The sequence below is a fragment of the Uranotaenia lowii genome, chromosome 1 (assembly GCF_029784155.1).
Source record: "Uranotaenia lowii strain MFRU-FL chromosome 1, ASM2978415v1, whole genome shotgun sequence".
In the NCBI taxonomy this organism is placed as follows: Eukaryota; Metazoa; Arthropoda; class Insecta; order Diptera; family Culicidae; genus Uranotaenia; species Uranotaenia lowii.
Genome location: NC_073691.1, coordinates 203746485 through 203768862, shown reverse-complemented (window position 1 = coordinate 203768862; position 22378 = coordinate 203746485). Strand labels below are relative to the sequence as shown.

Here is a 22378-nt window from a genome sequence, read left to right as displayed (position 1 = left end):
TGATATAAGATGTGGAACAACTTCATAAAATGGAAGGAATTCATTGGTTTTTCTTATCAAATGTCTTTCAACAAAAAAAAAGAGTACATTCGGTAAAATTTCAAAAAAAGAAGAGTACGCTCCTCTTTCGATCGAAAAAGAGTACATGTACTCTTAAAAGAGTACGTATGGTAACCCTAATTTATACCCATCTGTGACATCGAATACCAAAGAAACCACGCTTGGCGTACCCCAAGGAAGCGTTCTAGGACCACTGCTTTTTATTTTATATATAAACGACATGAAGAAAATTCTCAAACACTGTGATATTAACTTATTTGCCGATGATACTGTGATATTTATTGCTTGTGATGATGCTGGTGCTGCTGTCCATAGATTGAACTGTGATCTCGTGAATTTGAACAAATGGCTGAATTTTGAAATGTTAAAACCAAATGTCTCTAAAACTAAATGTTTGGTCGTCTCTAACAAGCATATGAACTATGATTTAGTAAACGTTTGTATCGCAGGTGTACGTCTCGATATAGTTCATGAAATAAAGTATCTCGGTGTAATAATAGATGAGAAATTAAACCTCACCTTGATTTTAATTTTTAAAATCGTGAAAGGAATAGCACCAGAATATCTTCAAGAACGGATTTTTCTTTTTTTTTATCTGGGATTTTAAATTTGTTTGCTTATTCATCCCGTAGATTTAGCCGTTTCACGTTGTTAGTTAGTACTTTTTTTTTCTTTTTCGGTGTTGTTTTCTGTATGTTTTTTCTGTTTTTGTTTTTTTTGTTTTTTTTTTGTGTTTTTTTTTGGTTTCGTTTTTTTTTTATTTTCAAGAACGGATAGTGAGAGGAACTGACCTGCATCACTATGGAACACGTTTTGCTTGTGAAATACGATCCGCATCATTTTTATTGGCATCTTCGCAAAATTCATTGTTTTATCGATGCATAAGACTATTTAATAATCTACCAACGGACATCAAAAGAGAAGATAATTTCAATCGCTTTAAGATTAAGTGTTTGGCGTTTGTGAAAGTTAATTTTAGTTTATAGTACGTGTTAAATGTGTGTAATTTATTACCAGATGATGATGAAGTCAACTGAACAAACGTCTCTGAGCCGCACATGACAAATATCAAAAGCAACGCGATCTGATGTCATCTTGAATCTTAATTAAGAAGCTTTGAAAAGATTTAGCTGGTAGGTATTGAGTGTTCAACTGATTGCCATGATTTTAATCCAACCGGTTTACCATATTCAATTCTTATGTAGAACAATTAACATAAATTAATGATTGTTAACTCGATTTAATAAAATGTCAATAAATGATTGTGGTTTTGTATAAAAGTTTGTATTTTCATAAAGATCTTAAACTGCACTGACTTGAACATTTTCATGGAAGAAATTGAATTAATTTTAAAGTTTTACAAATTTGAGATGGGAAAATCCACAATTTTTTCGAATTTCGATGGTCTATTTTGTATAGAAATTACTCGAAAATCCAACTTTTTTTGTACCGATCTTGAAGAGCAAGAATCCTTCTAGAATAACATTTTTTAAAAGTGAAAAATTTCCATCAATTTCCTCGAACTACCAACGAAAAAGGCAAATTTCAGAAATTGTGGAACGGATGCCATGGTCCGAGTGAATTGGAGAAATATTGTTCATCAAGTTATGTCGTGAAACGGTATCATATATTAGACTGAGTCGATTTGGGGTCATTTTAGAATTTCTCAAACCCTGGGGTCTAAAAAGCTTCGTCTTGGTATAAAACTCATCCATGATTTTTTGCAGAATTTTTAAGGTAACGTTTACATGAGTAAATTTGAACTTTTAGGTTTGTATGGAAAAATTGAATATTTTGTACTGAAAAATCAACATCATTTTTGTTTCTTCTGTGGAACCGAGCCAGCTGACAGTTTTTGTGCTAATTTATAAAATTCCGAAAGGAAATTTTCCGCTGAACAACTTTGTCGAAGACTTAACTTCTTATTTTATTAGGCAAAAAAGTTATAAGCTGTTTAACAGCTGTCTTTTCGCATTGATAAATAATAAATTCAATTGACATCACTCCTGGAGTCTCGCAAAGTATAGCATGAAAAGTAGCCATGCAATACCTCGCCAGGCGCCCAGCAGGGATGTCAATTGAATTTATGGTTTATCAATGCGAAAAGACACACCTCTGTTAAACAGCTTATAACTTTTTTGCCTAATAAGATATGAAGTTACGGTATTCTACAAAGTTGTTCAGCGGAAAATTTCCTTTGGGAATTTTATAAATTGGCACAAAAACTGTCAGCTGGCTCGGTTCCACAGAAGAAACAAAAATGATGTTGATTTTTCAGTACAAAATATTCAATTTTTCCATACAAACCTAAAAGTTCAAATTTACTCATGTAAACGTTACTTAAAAATTCTGCAAAAAATCATGGATGAGTTTTGGACCAAGACGAAGCTTTTTAGACCACGGGGTTTGAGAAATTCTAAAATGACCCCAAATCGACTCAGTCTAATCATATATGTATGTACCTTAGAGTGCCCCAAATTTGTACACGAAATTTGAAACCTGCGAAATGTTATGTGCTGCAGGCTGAAATTGATCCTATTCCTATTACAAGATCCCATGCCAAATTTGGGCCTGATCGGACCACGGGAAGGAGTCTCTCAACGAGCCTAAAGTTTGTATGGAATTTTGAGACATTTTGTTCGGGAGGAACATGAAAAACCAGTTTCTCCTCAATATTTATGTTGAATATAGGTTTTCTTAAAGCTTAAACTATGACAAATATGTCATCCGAAGAGCGTACTTCGAATAGAGACAAGATGAAAAAGTTGTTAAGCTTCAAATGGGCTATCATTTTTATAGATGGTATTCATCAATGTTAATGAGGCGTCAAAATGTTCGACCGAATCGACCGAAACACTTAATTTGATATGAATGGTCAAATTGGTCAAATAATTACAGATTTCAACCATTTTGGTTGCGTTAGATTGCAACATCGTCAGATTTTTCAAATACTTGGTTATGGATAATATTCGCATGATAGTTTTGAGAGTAGTAAAGGCGAAACAGTAGGGAATAGTTGGATTACTTGATCTCCGTTTCCATTTTTCATCATATCTTTTAGGAAAAAGTAACCCTCTTAAAACCCCAATTTTTTTTTTAAATTTCACAGAAGCTTAATTTTAACCCTTCGTTTCATAAAGTAACAAATTTGCAACAATTAATGAATAGAAAAACTGAAAAATCGTATTTCATTTTAATTTTTTTCTTGATGTACCGTCAAACGGGGCATCATGCAAAAGCAGGATTAAAAGCAACATTTGTATACTACAACACTCATTCAATTTTTATTTAAATAAACTGTAATAAAGTTATCATTTAATGATAACAAATTTATGATGACATAGTTTTTAACATCGTGAAAGAGATTATAAAGATTTTGATTCTTACAAAAAATTTAAAAAATCGAGCAATAGATGTACAAATTTTTACATTATTCGATGCCGTAAAAAACTTTACCTCGTATGACGGATTGGCTTAATGATTTCACCTACAAACTTTATATTGCTTTCATTGCCCTAAACCAACACTGTTGGTGTATAAATATTTTTCGGACAGTAACCAAATTTGTTTAAATAAATATTTTTATAATTCAGTTAGCTGACTGGGGCAAAATGCAACAAAATGTGAATCAGAACCAAATCTCATAAATGGCGTTTCCATACGCTGGAATATGATTGTTTTGCATTATGCGTTTGTTAACATCAAAATTTCATCCATCCTAAGATTAATTTACATGATTTAAGATAATAGAATATTTTGTTGTATTTTTTACCCCTAAATGTATGTATGTAGCAGATTAACACTTTTTTCTTAAAAACATTTTTGACAAAAAAAAAATGTAAAATTCAATTCGAACAAAACCAAAAATTACTGCAAATGATGCTTTATGCGTTATGACATCACTAATGTATCAAAAACTTTAAATTTACAAACGTTTTCATTAGATTTTTCATTACTTACAGAGTTTGTTGCAACTTAACCCTTTTTCTTAGTAGGGTGAAAATCGCATGTTTTTGTAAATTTAAAAATAACTGGTAACACCAATAATTTTTCTGACTACGTCAGTTTGGTGTCCCATCAACCTTAAAACTTTTGATATACAAGAGGTATGATTATCTGTAAGCATTAAGGTTTTAGAAGCCATTGAAGTTGAAAAGTGTTGCATGATGCCCCAGTTGACGGTACTCATCATTTCCAACTGTTAAAAAAGATTTTTAAGAAAAAATAAAAATCATGAAATGAAGGGTTAAAATTATAAACAACTGGTTTTCATGTTTCTCCCGAACAAAATGCCATACAACCTTCAGGCTCGTTGAGCGACTTCTTCCCGAGGTTCGATCCGGCCAAAATTTGGCATGGGATGTTGTACTATAGGCCTAGGATCAATTTCAGCCTGCAGCGCATAACTTTTTCAAAAGTCGGGTCATTTGGGGCACTCTAATGTACCAACATATACTGTTTAAAATTATTACTCATCGCGCAGGAACTAAAGATAGCTCGGGCGCAATCTAAAATAACGACAAACCTGCTAGTAGCTGTTTGCTTACTCTCAGTAGGCATGGTACAAACATCGTAAAACTGCATTGCCGTCTCCGCCGCGTTCCGCCATCCCGAAGAACGGAAGCAAAGAACAAAAATCGATAAATTTGCAAACAGAATTGGCGGCGGCACAGCGCGTGGTAGGTTTGGCGAAGAACCCTCCCTAAGAAAACACACCAAGACTGACGCCGGCAGCGGAGATTTCCATCTTAATGTGAAATACCGACCGAAAAATAAACAACTCCCACGGAAGATGGTCCGAAATGAAATTCCTTCGTTTCGTTTACGGGCACTGTTTTGTTTTTGTTTGTATGGAAAACTTACCTTTCATGTGTTGTGATTTTTTTTTTGTTGATCCAGCTTCACCTTTTGACTTCTGCTGGCGTTTAAAAAGGTTTTTTCACTTTTGTATTTTGTTTTTAGCACTTTTTCGTGTGTCAAAAAATCAATACAACACTTCGAATCGCCACACGCGTTACATGGCAGCAGTTTTTATTGTGTCGCGATTATGCTCGCTTCTCGAACTTAGCCTGCGAACGATTATGAAATTATGTTTCCACTTTTGCACCTCGCTCGATTCGCATCACACTCAGCGAGGTTTGTTGGAGTTGTTGTTTTGTAGGGTACGATTTTTTCACGAGGTTCTCACGCTGCTGCTTGACTACCTACTTACGCATCCATTAGTTTGGGTTGCGTTTTGTAGATGCGTTTCGCAGGTTCCAAAGCGTTTAACTTGAAATGCACTTTGCTAGAGAAGGAATGAAAAAAAAACATAACCTTTAATTGGCCATGGCCTCAGCACACGGTCACTACTGAACGCGGTCGATACGGTTTCTTCTTTTCGTTAACAAAAACTAAAACAAAACGGATCAATAATTTTGCACTACACTCTCTTCAGACCGCACATCTCCCCTATAGAATGATAATCCACCGCAACTTATTTAGTTAAGTTGTCGTCGTCGGTCGTTGTCGCAGAACACCGTCTTACGCTATTCATAAACGACACAAATGGCCAGTCGCCACACCAAATCGATTTCAATCTCCGTCTCAACTAGAAGTAATTTGCCTTTGTGATGATGATACGACGACTGACTGTAGGGAGGTACCGCGCGAGGAGCAATAGCTTCTAATACGGGACCGCGACTTGGCTGAGCTGTTTAGCGGCCTCTCGCGGCAATGTCACAAATTGTCACGGATATCAACCACCTCCGGTCACCGCGCGCACCGGTAGCCGCAGTTCGTTTCGGCCGAACGCAAGGCAGAATACACTTGGCGCGGTAGCACTGAAAGCTGGGTATAGGTATAGATATCAGTATGAACAAATGATGGAGACAGAGCAACAACAACAAAAAATCACTCGGTCGATGATGACGACCTATGGCCACAATGCCGAGCGCCGTTCCGCCGCAGACAGCCAGCCAGAATCTAATAAAACAAAGATTCTGCACGATTCAGAACACGAAAATCCCAGCCAGCAGCACTACTCACAGCTGATTTCCCTCAGGGGCAGCAGTGCTCTCGGTGTACATGAACCAAACAGTCACGCTACACGGTCAAAAATCACGCACCTCCTCGTGTGTCCTCACAGATGCCACAACACCCACCCAGATCGGCGGCGGCTGACCGGATTTTCCACACGATTCACACCCGGGAACAGACAGGAGCAGCTCTACCGTTATTGGGATTTCCCACCAACCAACAACCGAATCGAATCGAAGTCATACGCACCACAACGCTTGAGGCGTATCAGTATTGCGTCCGTCGTCACGATTCGCGTCCAAGTGGGTTCAACGCCGTACTCATACTAAATCGGTAGTAGCTACCTTATTTTAACCGACTTACTGTTTGAGCGTCGAGATCGGCCACTAGTCAGTCAGAGAATGACCGCTCGCTAAACGACATGACGACGACGACGACGACGCCACCCACAAATACACTCATCGCGTGTGCTGTGCGGTCATCTTCGTCGACGTCCGTCGTCACCGTTCATCGGAGGAACGTCTTCTTCTCAGTGCTCACTGACTTTAGTTCACTTGTCACCACCTGTTTCATCGTCACCTGTGAAAAGCTCACGATTCACGAAGGTGTTTTGTTGTGTAGATTCTACGCGTTACGAGATGAAGATGCAGCCTTTTCTGTCGTTGTTGATTCTTTTTTTGCAGTTTTTTTTATTACCCCATTTTTGTCATTGTTGTGATTGTTGGCATTGTAGTTATTTTTGCCATATTTAACATTTTTGTCATATTTTTCATTCTTTTCATTTTAGTCATTTTTGTCATTTTTCTCATTTTTGTCATTTTTGTAGATTTGGAAATTTTTGCAATTTTTGTCATTTTTGTAATTTTGGAATTTTTGTCATTTTTGTAGATTTGGAAATTTTTGCAATTTTTGTCATTTCTGTAATTTTTGTCATTTTTTGTCATTTATGTCATTTTCGTAGAATTGGAAATTTTTTCAATTTTGGTCATTTTTGTCATTTTTTGTCATTTTTGTCATTTTTGACATTTTTGTCATTTTTGTCATTTTTGTCATTTTTGTCATTTTTGTCATTTTTGTCATTTTTGTCATTTTTGTCATTTTTGTCATTTTTGTCATTTTTGTCATTTTTGTCATTTTTGTCATTTTTGTGATTTTTGTGATTTTTGTGATTTTTGTCATTTTTGTCATTTATGTAATTTATGTCATTTTTGCCATTTCTGTCATTTCTGTCATTTTTGTCATTTTTGTCATTTTTGTCATTTTTGCCATTTCTGTCATTTCTGTCATTTTTGTCATTTTTGTCATTTTTGTCATTTTTGTCATTTTTGTCATTTTTGTCATTTTTGTCATTTTTGTCATTTTTGTCATTTTTGTCATTTTTGTCATTTTTGTCATTTTTGTCATTTTTGTCATTTTTGTCATTTTTGTCATTTTTGTCATTTTTGTCATTTTTGTCATTTTTGTCATTTTTGTCATTTTTGTCATTTTTGTCATTTTTGTCATTTTTGTCATTTTTGTCATTTTTGTCATTTTTGTCATTTTTGTCATTTTTGTCATTTTTGTCATTTTTGTCATTTTTGTCATTTTTGTCATTTTTGTCATTTTTGTCATTTTTGTCATTTTTGTCATTTTTGTCATTTTTGTCATTTTTGTCATTTTTGTCATTTTTGCATTTTTGTCATTTTTTGTCATTTTTGTCATTTTTGTCATTTTTGTCATTTTTTGTCATTTTTGTCATTTTTGTCATTTTTGTCATTTTTGTCATTTTTGTCATTTTTGTCATTTTTGTCATTTTTGTCATTTTTGTCATTTTTGTCATTTTTGTCATTTTTGTCATTTTTGTCATTTTTGTCATTTTTGTCATTTTTGTCATTTTTGTCATTTTTGTCATTTTTGTCATTTTTGTCATTTTTGTCATTTTTGTCATTTTTGTCATTTTTGTCATTTTTGTCATTTTTGTCATTTTTGTCATTTTTGTCATTTTTGTCATTTTTGTCATTTTTGTCATTTTTGTCATTTTTGTCATTTTTGTCATTTTTGTCATTTTTGTCATTTTTGTCATTTTTGTCATTTTTGTCATTTTTGTCATTTTTGTCATTTTTGTCATTTTTGTCATTTTTGTCACTTTTTTCATTTTTGTCATTTTTGTCATTTTTGTAATTTTTTTCATTTTTGTCATTTTTGTCGTTTCTGTCATTTTTGTCGTTTTTGTCATTTTTGTCAATTTTGTCAATTTTGTCATTTTTGTCATTTTTGTCATTTTTGTCATTTTTGTCATTTTTGTCATTTTTGTCATTTTTGTCATTTTTGTCATTTTTGTCATTTTTGTCATTTTTGTCATTTTTGTCATTTTTGTCATTTTTGTCATTTTTGTCATTTTTGTCATTTTTGTCATTTTTGTCATTTTTGTCATTTTTGTCATTTTTGTCATTTTTGTCATTTTTGTCATTTTTGTCATTTTTGTCATTTTTGTCATTTTTGTCATTTTTGTCATTTTTGTCATTTTTGTCATTTTTGTCATTTTTGTCATTTTTGTCATTTTTGTCATTTTTGTCACTTTTTTCATTTTTGTCATTTTTGTCATTTTTGTAATTTTTTTCATTTTTGTCGTTTCTGTCATTTTTGTCGTTTTTGTCATTTTTGTCAATTTTGTCAATTTTGTCATTTTTGTCATTTCTGTCATTTCTGTCATTTCTGTCATCTCTGTCATTTTTGTCATTTTTGTCATTTTTGTCATTTTTGTCATTTTTGTCATTTTTGTCATTTTTGTCATTTTTGTCATTTTTGTCATTTTTGTCATTTTTGTCATCTTTGTCATTTTTGTCAATTTTGTCATTTTTGTCATTTTTGTCATTTTTGTCATTTTTGTCATTTTTGTCATTTTTGTCATTTTTGTCATTTTTGTCATTTTTGTCATTTTTGTCATTTTTGTCATTTTTGTCATTTTTGTCATTTTTGTCATTTTTGTCATTTTTGTCATTTTTGTCATTTTTGTCATTTTTGTCATTTTTGTCATTTTTGTCATTTTTGTCATTTTTGTCATTTTGTCATTTTTGTCATTTTTGTCAATATTGTCATTTTTGTCATTTTTGTCAATTTTGTCGTTTTTGTCATTTTTGTCATTTTTGTCATTTTTGTCATTTTTGTCATTTTTGTCATTTTTGCCATTTTTGTCATTTTTGTCATTTTTGTCGTTTTTGTCATTTCTGTCATTTTTGTGTTTTATGTCATTTGTGTCATTTTTGTCTTTTTTTTTAAATTTTTGTCATTTCTGTCATTTGTGTAATTTTTGTCGGTTTCATTTTTGTCGCCTATTTTTTCATTCCTGTCATTTTTGCCATTTTGGTCATTTTCGTCCTTTTTGTCATTTTTGTGAAATTTTTTACATTTATGATTTTTTTTTTTTAAATTTGTTTGACATTTTTGTCATTTTTGACATCATTTGCCATTTTTGTAATTTTGTTTATTTTTTGTTTTTGTTGGATTTATTTATTGAGGCTTCAAATATTCAATTCATTCGCCTCTTTAATTTTGGTCGTTTTTGTTTTTTTTTTGTATTTATTTTCCATTTTTGTCATTTTCGTCATTTATATCATGTTTGTGATTTTTTGTCTAAGGCGAATAATTATTTGAAATTCTTATCAGCAGAAATTGCATGAAAAACTATCTTTGAATCACTATATTTTTATCGAAATCGCAATCGGTTCTTAAATTATTACGTTTTTTATTAGGAATTAAAGCAGATTATTTTTTCTTATTTCAGGATACTAATATAACGCCCTAATGTATACTTTGTTTTCAAGAACATAAAATAGAGGCTGGGCAATTTCTAACGCCTCAATATAGACAATATATTGAATTTAAAAAATTTTTCAGGAAGATTTTTTTTCGTGAATGCAAATTTAAAAATAAGAAACATTTTGAAGGATTTAGAAAAGGATCGTTTTGTACGGTTGTTTTAAATATAAATTTCACGAAGAAAAACACAAAAATCACAATTCAAACGCTTTTGGCACAGAATTTCTCAGATTGCAGTCTCCGTCACCGATTTTAATCGACCTTGAACAATTACATTAACACGCTTTCCTCATATTTGATTAACGCTCAAAATTATTCAAAGTCCGCTCTATATTTGCGTAGACGTTTGAACCATGACGAGCTCCGCTATAACAAAACAGTGGCATGTCCAAAAGCTGCTTCCCGTCACCGACATATTGTTGTGGGTTTTGACTTTTTGTCGTTTCCGATTCGATGGGTTTGTGGCGCCAGGGATGGGCAAACGGATGGCACGAGGTCAGGCATGCGCGGATATATTTTTTCATTCAGCAAAATACTTCTTGTTCCGAAACGCATATCTTTACATTGACGATGGATGCAACGTGATGCGACGGGTTGTATGTGTATATTTACCTATAAAGCGACAGCTCAAGCTTTTGAATGGTTATTTTATCACGATAAAATCCAATAATTTGACGCGGAAAGAAGCTTGATATCAGAGGCTTTTTAAGCAATGCTTATAGTGATATACGGTTTAAGATCTAGCATCCAGTCAAGTGCCAAACAAAAACCACGATTACATCACACCACAATTCCACTCATTGTAAGCACCCGGGGCCTGTTAATCAATTATTATTATCGACGTTTGCACCCCACAGCTCATCGTTTGAGCTCTATCACGTCACTTTTTATTGGGTTAAATTCCGCGGCGAAAAGTTATCAATCCTGGATACACAGAACTTTTCGAATTCGCGAATCAGGTCCTTGGCCTATTTTGTGTTCACCATATCGAATGCAAAGGACCAAACCCATATGCGGCGCGGAAACCACGGTTATAGGTAGACGGACTAAGTTTTTAATGGCGACCGATTTTTGACAGCTGCCACCAGTCTGCCAGTCGTATGTCGTTTGCGTCCCCAAACAGGTTCCCAGAGGCCTCGAAGCGAGCGAATAACAACCACTACTCGAGATGGTGCGTTTGTTTGAGCATGTCGTTTCTCTTTCCGGCTGCCAATAACTTCGACAAACGGCAACAAGATGTTCCCTTTTCCGCATATCCGTGGTGAGAGATAATATCGGAACAAGAATCTCTGATCGGTGTTTCTCGCCAATTTGGCCAACAAAAGCCGCGCATTGCGCAGTTCAGAGCATATCATCCCGTGAATCACACGGAACGTGCAACGTGCACACAAACACGCTGCATAAATGTGTTCGAGCTGCGAACACCGACAGACAAAGCTTCGTCTGGGCTCAGACTCACGACTCATCGCTGAGAAAAATAACCTTCACACTTTTACCAATACAGATTTCATTCGAGCCGGAAAAAAGCAATTCTAATCAAAAAGTTTTCCCACCCACCGTTACGTTTGGTAACGGCCTGTAAAGCTGGTAATTGTCTTGTGCCTTTTCTTTTCAATATGACATACTAACTTATCCAAATTTACCTAACAATAACACTTTAAGATGTAAGATGAAGAGAGTGAAGTTAAATTTTGTAAATTTTCTTCTAAATAAAATATTTGGAAAAAGAACAATAGTCAAACCTTACAAAATCAGAGACATTTCAAACCCAGTGTTCTATTCAATATCCGGCTGCTTAGAGAAGCACTTAAAACAACGCGATCGATGGTTATCAAACATTTCTTATCATATGAGTAACCTTGAAAGCGTTTCAATACCAAAGCGGAAAAAAAGAAAAATACAATTCGTTACTTCTGGGCAACATCCGAAGAAGTCATACGATATCAACGTCCAAACAGCCGATAGAAAACAAGATGTAATCGATAATCGACATTGATACTCAATTAGTACCAACAGTTCTAAATCAACTTACTTCTTTTTGACAAATACAGTGGAACGCATCGGCACCCTGAGTGATTATTTTCTCAAATTCGAACAAGATGATAATTTCCAACATAACTAATTCATAAGCTTTATTCCCCAAAGAAATCAATCTTTGAAAATATCCTGCATATCAACTAATTTTCCCTTTTCCACCGGATCACTTGTTGAGGTAACGGGCGAGCTAGATGAGGCTTTGGGTGCCGGAGTTTTGCCCACCGTAATACGTTCAAGCTTCAGTTCCTTCAACCGTTCACCCAGCAACTCTTGGGCAGTTTCGAAAACTCTTCCTTCATCCAATGCGCCCTGGGTGCCCAGCTTTTGATAGATTTCTACGAAATGTTGGCTGGGTGTTTTGGTTTTCGTGTCTGCCATATTAACCATATACTGGGCTGAGCTGTGCTTGTAGTACTTACTGGAACGATAACATTTTATAAGAACATACACCGATTCTTTATTTCAACATTTTTTTTACTCACGCCCTGATTTTATCCTCGGCGTAGAAAATTGGTCGGACCTTAACATTTGGAGCAGGGCGATCAAAGCGGGGTTCTTCCTTTGGCGGAAATGCCTTAACCACATCGTACCATAAAGGTCGTTCATCCCACTTCATTGCACCGGCCCGGAGGAGTCCTTCGGTTCTTGTAGAAAAAAAACATCCTTAATATCTCCTTTTATTCAATGAAACATGTAACAAATACCTGGTGACAATGGTTCCTATCTTTTCCAAGCGACTTTGAGCCATGTTTCGGGTTTGAATAAATCTTAAAATGCGAAATTAACCGAGTTTTAACACTAATTTCCGGGGTGGTTCCTCACGTCGATCGCAGAACGGATTTGTTACGAAAGCAATGTTTTTTACTCTGTCTTCCATTCTCCCGTTTTCGCGAGCAACAAAACAACGTGACCCTCACAGTTGATTTTACATGTGGCCTGTTCAGTGAACGAGTAACAAACGATTTATGGGTCCCATGAACGCAATCCTCGATGCTACGAAACACGAAAGACAAATGTATGGCCGTTTTCAAAAGCTTTCCTATAGCACCCTGACTAATCTTAACTTTTCTATGGAGGAAACGGTGTCGCTAGTGTAATAAATAATCTTACCAGAATGCATACCAGAATTACCAAATGTAAATAAATAAAAGTGAATTTCTCATTAATCAAGATCTCGGTTCGATTCGTTTCGATAGTCAAAACTTCCTTAATAATGCTCATATTTTTTTTTTGTAAAAAAGATTCTGCATCGAGAATTTAATGAACAAAGTTCTAATATTTTGTGAAAAATCAATTTGCCTTTTGTTGTGGGATATTTTATTTAAAAAAATAATTTAAACATTAATATCAATCATTTCGGCATATTGATCAAAATTAGAATATAAAAAATTATTTTAAAAAATAATATAAACATTAATATCAATCATTTTGGCATATTGATCAAAATTAGAATATAAAAAATTAGATTTGACTGAAAATAATAGAATTTTTTTTAACAAAATTTGGTCTGTTTAGCGGGTTTTATTTTTTAAGTTTTTTCCATATACAATTCATAATCACATCAACAATATGCTCTATATACAGCATCAGTCCACTCTTGCACAGAAAACTGAAATCTGTTGTACGAAATTGTTTTGACCAAAACATCCCAAATTGTGTTCTAGGTAGTTTACAGTGTAAGTACAAAGAAAAACGCAAAACTACCACAGTTGATATAGACGCCGGTGTTCTCACGTTTTCCTTTGACCGATTTTCGTTCCGTTTCTTGATGCGTGTTTCATTCTACTCACGTTCGTTGCTCGCGTTGGTTCGTCCGGTGTGATCTTCTCGGATTACGATTCACCAGAAAAAACTTTTGGGAATTTGGTGCTTGTAATTTCTACAGTGCTGCTTAAAATTCGAAGTTCACTTGGTAGACAGCCCAAAAGAGCTTCACAACGCTTAAGTTTTGGTGATTTACCCTTCTGGTTCCGGTTCAAATTCGTGAAAGGTAAGTCCGAGGCCGGTACCGTTAGCCGACCATTTTACGCGACAATTTCAGCTCAACTTTGCCTGATTTTTGTAGGAACAGATAAGTTGACGAATTTCGTACTAAAAAGTGTTGTTAATAGTCGCATTTTGAGATAATTGAGGAAAAATGAAATTTTTCTCAGGTAACATTTAAAATTTGCCAAGATGGCGTCCGATCAAGCTCGAGTGGCATTTTTTTTTTCCATCCCATTTTCTGCCACTTCTGGCGGAGATGGCGTTGCTTGCCTTTCCTTTTCTTCCTTTCGATGTCACAGTTTTTGACAGATCAAAAAACGGAAAACAAAATCAAAATAAAACTGAGGGGGTGAGAAAGATGTTTTGCTTCGCGAATTGTGTTATGCTTCCGTCGTCCTTTTGAAATAAAAAAAAATTGAAAAATTGTTCTTGTTTTCGTGAGTTTTCAATGGTAGCTAATCATCTTCTCACCAATTCTCTTCCCAGAATCAAAGAGCAAAACATGTCGTTCGACAACAACGCCGGTGGTGATCTCGGAGACGCAAACGATAGCGGAAGCGGATACTTCTATGTTCGTTTGCGTGGTCAGCCCTGGGATGTGTCCGAATCTCAGATCGAAAATTTCCTTGGTGGCGTTAATGTGGATCACATCCACATCTCCGTCAATGGACTGACCAAGCGTCAGACGGGCGATGCCTATATTCGACTGCCAACGCTGGACGACCAGATCAAGGCGCTGGATTTGAACAAGGCTTCCCTGGGGCATCGATACATCGAGGTGTTCACCGCGACGGAACAGAACTACGAGAGCGCCGTCAATTCCGGTGAGAATGACGAGTACAGTGGTCCGGTGATCAAGCTGCGCGGGCTGCCCTGGTCCTGCCAGAAAGACGATATCAAACAGTTCTTTGACGGTAAGTATGGGTAGGCCGGTGGGCACGTGGGGCTCTCTCTAGCAAGAGGTGTCTTTCTCCGGAAGCTGGGGCAAATGTGGACGATTTCCTGGGAGAGAAAAAAAAAAAACGGGCGAGAACACGCTAAAGCTGGCATGTTATAGACAAAAGAACCATCGGGGGAGTTTTGGCTATGGTTAGGCCACCATTGCTTGGTGCTGGGTGACCCTTAATCTCTTTTGAAGTTGTATTGAAAACCTAAGATCCTTTTTTATGGTTGAGTTCATTGGTACATGGAATAGATGAATGTATCTTATAACCTTCGTCTCTACTTTTTTCCGTTGAAATTTGTTTTTTTTCTTTCGTTTTTTCAAGTTAGTCCCTGTGCTGTTTCGATTTTGGAAGTTATTAAACAAATATTTTTTTCATTAAATTTTTTCATGTTTATTTTTAAATTATGAATATAAATTTCTGGTTTTTCTCAATCAAAATCCATGACTTCGCTTATAGAAAATCTTCAATTCAGCTTAAGTTCTATTCCGAATCTTATTCATACTACTTATAAATTCATTATTTCAACTAAAAAAAAACTAGCTTTTTTTACTTTTGGATAGCTTAGACTTGTATTGACGGTTTGTCCAGAATGTACCTATGAACAAAACAGTAATAAGAACTGACACAATTTTCCAGTAGATTATAAACCTTAAGTAACTTTCATTAACTTTTTCTCCCTCTGTTCTTTCCAAACCATTCGTTTGTAATAAACCAAAACAAGTACACACTTTTGGGTCTCGTTCCTAGGAAATCAACTATGTTAAAACCAGCGCTCTCGGTAGGGGCGTGCAGCTGAGCGGCCATAAAGGGGTTTCATGCTGCACACGTTTCGGTTCCTTTAGATTCGGCACATCCAACGAAATCCAAACAGTTCAATGGGTATCGTCGATCTCGGGGATTGGAGCGCTCTCTCGGTTGGGTTTCTGACTGAAATCTATCTCCTAATGGTGGTCGCGATCGGTTTTGGTTGGTGGTGTCAGCTAATTAGAGTGCGTGGGATTGAACGGAACGAAACGAAACGTTTGGGCGGCAGCGGAAATTCCCTCGAAACAACCGAAAAAAAATTCTAATGTTTTTAATCTAAAATCGTTTTATTGTTACCTTACTTCAACTAAATATCAAACAAAACGCAGGGTTGACGATAAAGAATGGCCTTAATGGGATTGTTTTGCTAGAGGATCATCTGGGACGGGCATCTGGGGAGGCGATTGTAGAGTTTGCATCCGTGGCCGATGCCGAACAGGCCATGAACAAACACAAAGAGAAGATTGGGAACAGGTGGGTGGTTTCTTCATTGAAAGTTTTTTTTAAATTTATTTTTATTTATACATATATAATTACTGTAAAACAAAGTACTACCATGTATTTCGTTTCCTTTCTAAAAATATACTCCAGCAGGATTTTGTATAAGAAAATGTTCAAGTGTGAAAAAGAGAAGTAGATTTGAATCGAGATTTTGGTCGAAAGATTTTTTTCCAATAATCGTTAAAAGTTTCTTACGGAGAATGTTGAGTTATTATATTTTTGTGAGCTCCGATCTGGAAGGGGCCGCTTGATATTCGCGGCAGGGAAAACTAGCGACGGGAAAATCAATTGCGGAAATGGATTCTTTATTTCGACAATAGTATGGTTTCATAGTTCTTTCATATGGTTCTAATATAATACAAGATGTTGGATGGATTCAGTGGAATTTCATACGGTCATCATGTTTGAATTTTCCAGTGTTTAAATTAGGTTTTTCTAATTTTCTGATTGATGTTTCTCTGCTGATACACTTTTAATCGTAATTATGGATGCTCTACTGCATTTTCGTACTTTGTGATTATTTAACAAGTTCAATCAAAAAATATATATACCCTCAAAAAAGAGAAGTAAAGTTAGGCGTTTGCCAAGGAAACAGTATTCTTAAAGATCTTTTAAATAGCTTATTTAGATTAGTTTTGTACTTTCTTCCCTAGATCGAACAAATTCGACTTGATAATTTTTTTTAAAACCTTATATATTGAATTCAATCTTTGTCGGTTTGCTGTAAAGTTCAAAATTTTCAAAAATAGTTTTAAACCGGTTGATTGTTATTGAACAGCCATTCGCCGATTCATACAGCATCCATAATTACTTACATAAAGCATACAATTTGTTTGATTACTCGGATTAGTTCTGGAAAAATGAAGGTCTACTACCATTTGAAGTGATTAGTGAAAAAACATTCCTATGCTGGCAACAATTAATACTATTTTTCTCTGTTTTTCCACTTCAAACCACAACCATCTGACCACAACACTCAGATACATCGAGCTGTTCCCGAGCAGCCTACGTGAGATGCACACTTCCAAGAAGCGTCAGACCCGACCGACTCCTTACGGACGTGGCAACAATGGCGGTGGTGGAGGTGGCTTCAACAGCGGAAATGGCAACGGTGGCGGATTTGGTGGTGGCGGCAATCAAGGTAATCGCTACCCGCCTGGCCAGGGATATGGTCGTGGTGGAGGTAAGAACGATTTCGATGTTAATACCATGTCTGTTGCTGTTCATCAAATTAATGAGTTTTATCCCGATTTCAGATGACTACTCGGACGGTGGCTCCGGTGGTGGTGGCTGGAACAACCGCAGCGACAATGGCTTCAGCAGCGGGGGCAGCTTTGGTGGCAGCAACATGAATAACGGAAACAAATTCGGCGGCGGAGGCGGCAACAATTACTCTTCCGGTGGGTCCAACAATAGCGGCAACATTGACTTCATGAATTTGCTGCAGGATCAGTTGAGTAAGTGGCTGATTGCAACGAAAGTTGCCTCGTCTTAGATCGCCTAAGACAATGATATAAGAAGCGAGATGTATAGAGAGCGAGAGTTCGAACAAATCGAAAAGGGAATGAGACGCCCATTTGAAAAGTGAAGCTTGCTTGTTCTGTAATCTCATTGCTTTTTAGCAGTTGTCGAATGGAAAAGTCGGATTTTTGTCGCGTATGTTTAGATCTTGAAAAATCACTGCGTAGCGATTTACGCAAATCAGCTTTACAACTCAGATGGTCCTCGGAGTCCTTAATTGGAAACGCTTTATCAACTAAATGGTAAAGGTTTGAAAATGGGTGAATAATTAAGGTATTTTTTTTTCTTATCTCAGAGCGTGGTGGAAACACCAATTATGGATCCGCACGTAGCCCGAACTCGGGAAGTGGCTACAGTACCGGTGGGTTTGGTGGCAACAACTACAGCACCGGCAACTCCGGTGGAGGTAGCAATTACGATTCCGATCGTGGATACCGCACAGGGAGTGGTCAGCTGAGCGGAAATAGCTACAGCAGCAACTTCGGTGGAAATTCCGGCGGGGGTAACAGCTATTCGAGCGGAGGAGGTGGCAACAACTATTCGACCGGTGGATCCGGGGGCGGTGGCGGTAACAACTATAGCAGCAACGACTTCTACAGTAGTGGCGAGCAAGATTTGTTCTGCGTTCACCTTCGGGGAATGCCGTTCAGTTGTGACGATCAGGACATCTACGATTTCTTCATGCCCCTGAGACCGGTGAAGGCCAACATTACGTTCGATTCCAGGGGTCGACCTTCGGGTGAGGGCGATGCCTACTTCGACACCATGGAGGAAGCAATGAAGGCCATGAAGAAACACCGAGAGCGAATGGGCACCCGCTACATCGAGCTGTTTGCCGGGGCCAAAAAGCCACAGTTGAACAAGTTCAACAACTGAGCAACCTTTTAACCGATTAATAATTGGACAGTGGAGGCGTAACATGAGTATAACAAGAGATTCATCATCCATAAGCAAGTAACACAAATCCCTAAACCCTTCAAACTCAGCTTCCAGCAATTATTTTACCTTAACGCAAGTAAAAATAAAATACATCGTAGTTTGTAAGGTCATATAAAAAGCGTACATTTTACAATTCACTAATGTTTAACAGTTCAACCAGAATAATGTGGAAACTAATTTTATTCGCGAAACGAAACACGGAATGCATACTGGGGGTAACCCTACATTAAACAAAAGGCACCGATAACTTATCTGAAGAGAAGGAAAATTAACCATTTTCGTTAGTACTACTTACTGATGTTTTCGTGTAATTAAAAAAAAAATTATACCACCTCGGTTAGTTCTGCTGACGTTTCGAACAATGAAATTTACTGTTGGAGTGCACTATTTTGTAGGACAAAATCGACAGAAAGGAAATAGAAAATCAAACTCAATTAGAATTTAGTAGTGGGCGGGTACTGTGTTAGAGATTGCACATTACATGAACAACTTATCTACTAAAATAAAATGAGTGTCTCTGTTTCGAGAAATGTAACAAAAACTGAGTTGTGTTTCGTTGTTTTTGAAAGAACAAAATTCTATGTAGGTACACTTGTAAATTTTTAAACTGTTTGATTGGACCAAAGGTTGTGGACCTGAGAAAAATCGGAATTACTTTGTGACCAGCAAATGCATCAAATACAAAACGGAGAAGATTAAATTGAACCATCTAGATTCTCAAAAATTACCATTAGCTCAATTACAAGGTGATGAAGAAATTCTGGATTTCATACTATCTAAGTTTGCATTTGACGAAGTATTGCAAAACGTGAAGGTCGGTTTTGGGTGTGATCAATATTCCTCTAGATCGACAAATCTGAAAAGGTGAGCCTTATTCTGCGAGCCGATGAAGTTCTGGTCTGTGAGGTTTGATGAAGCTCTGGTCTCCGACTTCAGCGGAAAGTGTAAACATGCTGAAATATGTAATAGTGTGACCATTTCGTATTAAAATCGAGATGTTAGCCAATATGCTGTTTTTCAACAAGGTTAAATATTGAAGTTTCCTTCCTAACGGCGAAATTAAGGCTGAGAATCACTTGTCTGAGAAAAAAAACAATCGAGAACCACTCCAGCAAAACGATCACAAGTGGGTTAGTAGCTGTTCGGACTTTGAAAAGATCGCCGGTACATTCTAGCGATGGTATGACACGTGTCGATCTAATCTGCATTCTGAGTAAATAACTTCAAACTCAAAGTGACGATCCCAAGACACCGAGTGCGATAAGAAAATTTTGGAAAGTTATCAACTCGAAACGGGAAACAGCTCCGTGATCACATTCCTCACGCAATGAAATGGGTTCGGTTCGGATTCCGCGTCAAACGATGACGTATGATCTCGAACAATTTTATCGCTGGCTTCCATAGGTTCCAGCTGGAGCATGTGTTTACAAACAACACGTTTGATGAGAGCTGTTGGAAGGCAAGTTTTTGAATTGAAACACACAAAAGTGAATCAAAAAGAATACGACATAAATTCAGCAGTGCTGTTATTTGTGAGAAAGTTTCTCGGTATTTTTCCCACAAACCTCCATCAGGTCGGAGAAGGTGTGAGCGAACACTTATGATATACATATTAGGTAGATATGAAACAGACATCCGATTGCAGTTAACTAATTGATTAATGATGGAGCTTATCGCGCGAATAGCAGAATGTCATCGAGGCCAAGTTCAATGTTGAGTGAAATAATTATCCAATGTTCAGTTTCCGTCTAACGAAGCGATCGGGTCCGTATTACCTCAGTATTGCGGTACTGCGGTTTTAATAACGAAGCGGGAAAAGGAGCACAAACGTATTGGATTACAGCACAATGCCTTCAAGCTGATGGATCGTCTGTAGCATTTTTTGATCGGTGAGTAACAAACGTTTTCTTTGAACTGAAAGAATATCTTATTTCTTTCTCCTGAGATTGTCATCTTTTAGGATGATTCATTCTTAATGTTACATTAACTAAAAAAACTGAGAATTTTTCAAGGATGAGAAATATCCATTCTTAACTTTTGGCTGCTCAAGTGTGGACCAACCTATTTACAACATTAGAGAAAATATTTATCTACGACGCGCTCGCAGTCTTGAGCAGAGGATACACAATTCAGAAAGCTTTGTCGCGTCAAATCAGCCTAAACAACAGCTGTGTTTGTCTTGAAACGCTGATTGTGGCAAATGCGACCACTCGAGCAAAATGAAGTCACCTGCGTATGAGCTTGGAACATTTCCATTGAGCTTGAATAATTTTGAAATATTTAAAAAAAAATAATTTATTTAATTTTTTTTTTATAAAGTAGCAAAAATTATTCGGTGCCCTCTAACGGTAACTGAATCCCTACGATTATCGAGATAAACATCAGGTATTGCGTTACCGTTAAACGGACGCGCAATTACACACACCGGTAGTTAGACATTTGTAACAGAATAGACTTCGAAATGTACTTCTGGTCGAATGCAATGCAGTAATACCTACCTACTGCACGCAGCAGCGAGCGATGTGTCATTGTGCTTTTGGATCGTATTACAATACTTGCTTCCACAACGCCGCGGCGAATTGATTACGACAGCACCTTTCTGTGAATAATTATAAGTCTGCACGGGAACGAACAGTAGTCGCTCGTCTATATGGCACCCAGTTAGAAGCAGCTCACAGGGTTATAAAAAGATAAAACAAAATCTTTAGCAAATAGGAAATTTGACTAGCTCTTTTAAAAGCAGCGATAAGAAATATGTTTCAGCCTGGGAAATTTAGGGTCTTGAAACCTATTCAAAATCTTTCTTCAAAAATTATCTAAGAAAATACTACATCTCTCACCTTATCAAATTATCCTATACATCCCTTGGGTATTTAAAAATTTGCAAACATCATAGCAGTCGTTCAAAATAAAATTATTGAGGTTATAAATTCTCAAATAATTTGAAATTTTTGCGTTCTACCTTGATATTAATGTTTACATTTTCCCATAATTTCGGAGCCTTATTGTGAACCTGAGGACGAGGTCTAAGCCAAATTTGTAATTCTGTGATGACTAATGATGCAGCTGGGTCCTAAAACATAAATTTGATTTTGAACGATCCCATCTTGATATTTAGTTATACACCCACAAATCAGACTCTACTCCAATAATGACCTTCCTTGGAGGTGGAATTATCCGCATAAGTTTCTATGCCGGACCGGCACTCACAAGATTTCTCGTCGCAGGCATTGTCCTCCTAGCGCAACCGCATTACATATTTATGTCTGAAAGAACCCAAATTAAACGTATCCCAAATCCTATCACAAGACAAAGTAGAATGGAAACAATCAGCCAGCAGGGCTATTGTTGAATGAGTACCGAGCGCTGTGTGAGTATGTAAATTAGCATTAGGAAAAAAAAACATTTCAGCATCAACATGCGAAAAGAGTATAAAAGACAAAGTAAATAAACCGTTTTCAGTGGATTCAAGTAGCCCAATATGTGCTCTACTTATCACAGAAACCGTTTTTAGGTTATCAGTTTTCGTCAGATTTATAATGCAAGTAACTATGACGAGCGAGTTACAAGATTGATCGAACTTCAGAAAACTTTCAAATTCCCAGAGACATGAATTTTGTGAACTGCAATGACACACTTGGTATCTGTAACTTATAAAAACAACGATAGAATATCACATTTGATTCATACTTTTGGTTCTTAAAATGACCATAATTAGACCTGATTTTTCTTGGATTTATTTGTGACACTTGTGAGATGACTGATTA

The 22378-nt window shown here is 36.4% G+C and overlaps 3 protein-coding genes across 13 annotated transcripts in view; 1 reads left to right on the top strand and 2 right to left on the bottom strand.

Moving 5' to 3' along the window:
• The window catches only part of LOC129744513 (alpha-1,6-mannosyl-glycoprotein 2-beta-N-acetylglucosaminyltransferase), a 519113-nt gene extending 508118 nt beyond the window's left edge, over window positions 1-10995 (bottom strand). For 2 of the 10 annotated variants that reach the window (XM_055737175.1, XM_055737185.1), the window contains exon 1: window positions 4924-6419. The gene's annotated coding sequence lies outside the window, so the exon portion shown is untranslated. Of the gene's footprint in view, window positions 1-4923; window positions 6467-10488 lie in introns of those variants that run through there. The other 8 variants (XM_055737104.1, XM_055737126.1, XM_055737113.1 and 5 more) reach the window with 8 other exon arrangements.
• A 987-nt stretch (window positions 10996-11982) lies between these two features.
• Window positions 11983-12789, bottom strand: LOC129739711 (28S ribosomal protein S23, mitochondrial-like). The gene is made up of 3 exons (XM_055731214.1): window positions 12618-12789; window positions 12396-12557; window positions 11983-12331 (listed from the first exon to the last, which is right to left on the bottom strand). The coding sequence occupies exons 1-3, from the start codon at window positions 12659-12661 to the stop codon at window positions 12025-12027; spliced, it is 513 nt and encodes a 170-aa protein (XP_055587189.1). The 5' UTR covers window positions 12662-12789; the 3' UTR covers window positions 11983-12024.
• A 902-nt stretch (window positions 12790-13691) lies between these two features.
• LOC129744414 (heterogeneous nuclear ribonucleoprotein H2-like) lies at window positions 13692-19146 on the top strand. Of its 2 annotated transcripts, none has more exons than XM_055736934.1 (6): window positions 13692-13903; window positions 14386-14813; window positions 15980-16124; window positions 17132-17334; window positions 17408-17551; window positions 17968-19146. In XM_055736934.1, exons 2-6 carry the CDS (start codon window positions 14402-14404, stop codon window positions 18546-18548), a joined length of 1485 nt encoding a protein of 494 aa, XP_055592909.1. In that variant the 5' UTR covers window positions 13692-13903; window positions 14386-14401; the 3' UTR covers window positions 18549-19146. The 2 variants fall into 2 exon arrangements, with proteins under 2 accessions (XP_055592909.1, XP_055592900.1); XM_055736925.1 differs by having other exon boundaries at window positions 17408-17608.
• The last annotated feature ends 3232 nt before the right edge of the window (window positions 19147-22378 follow it).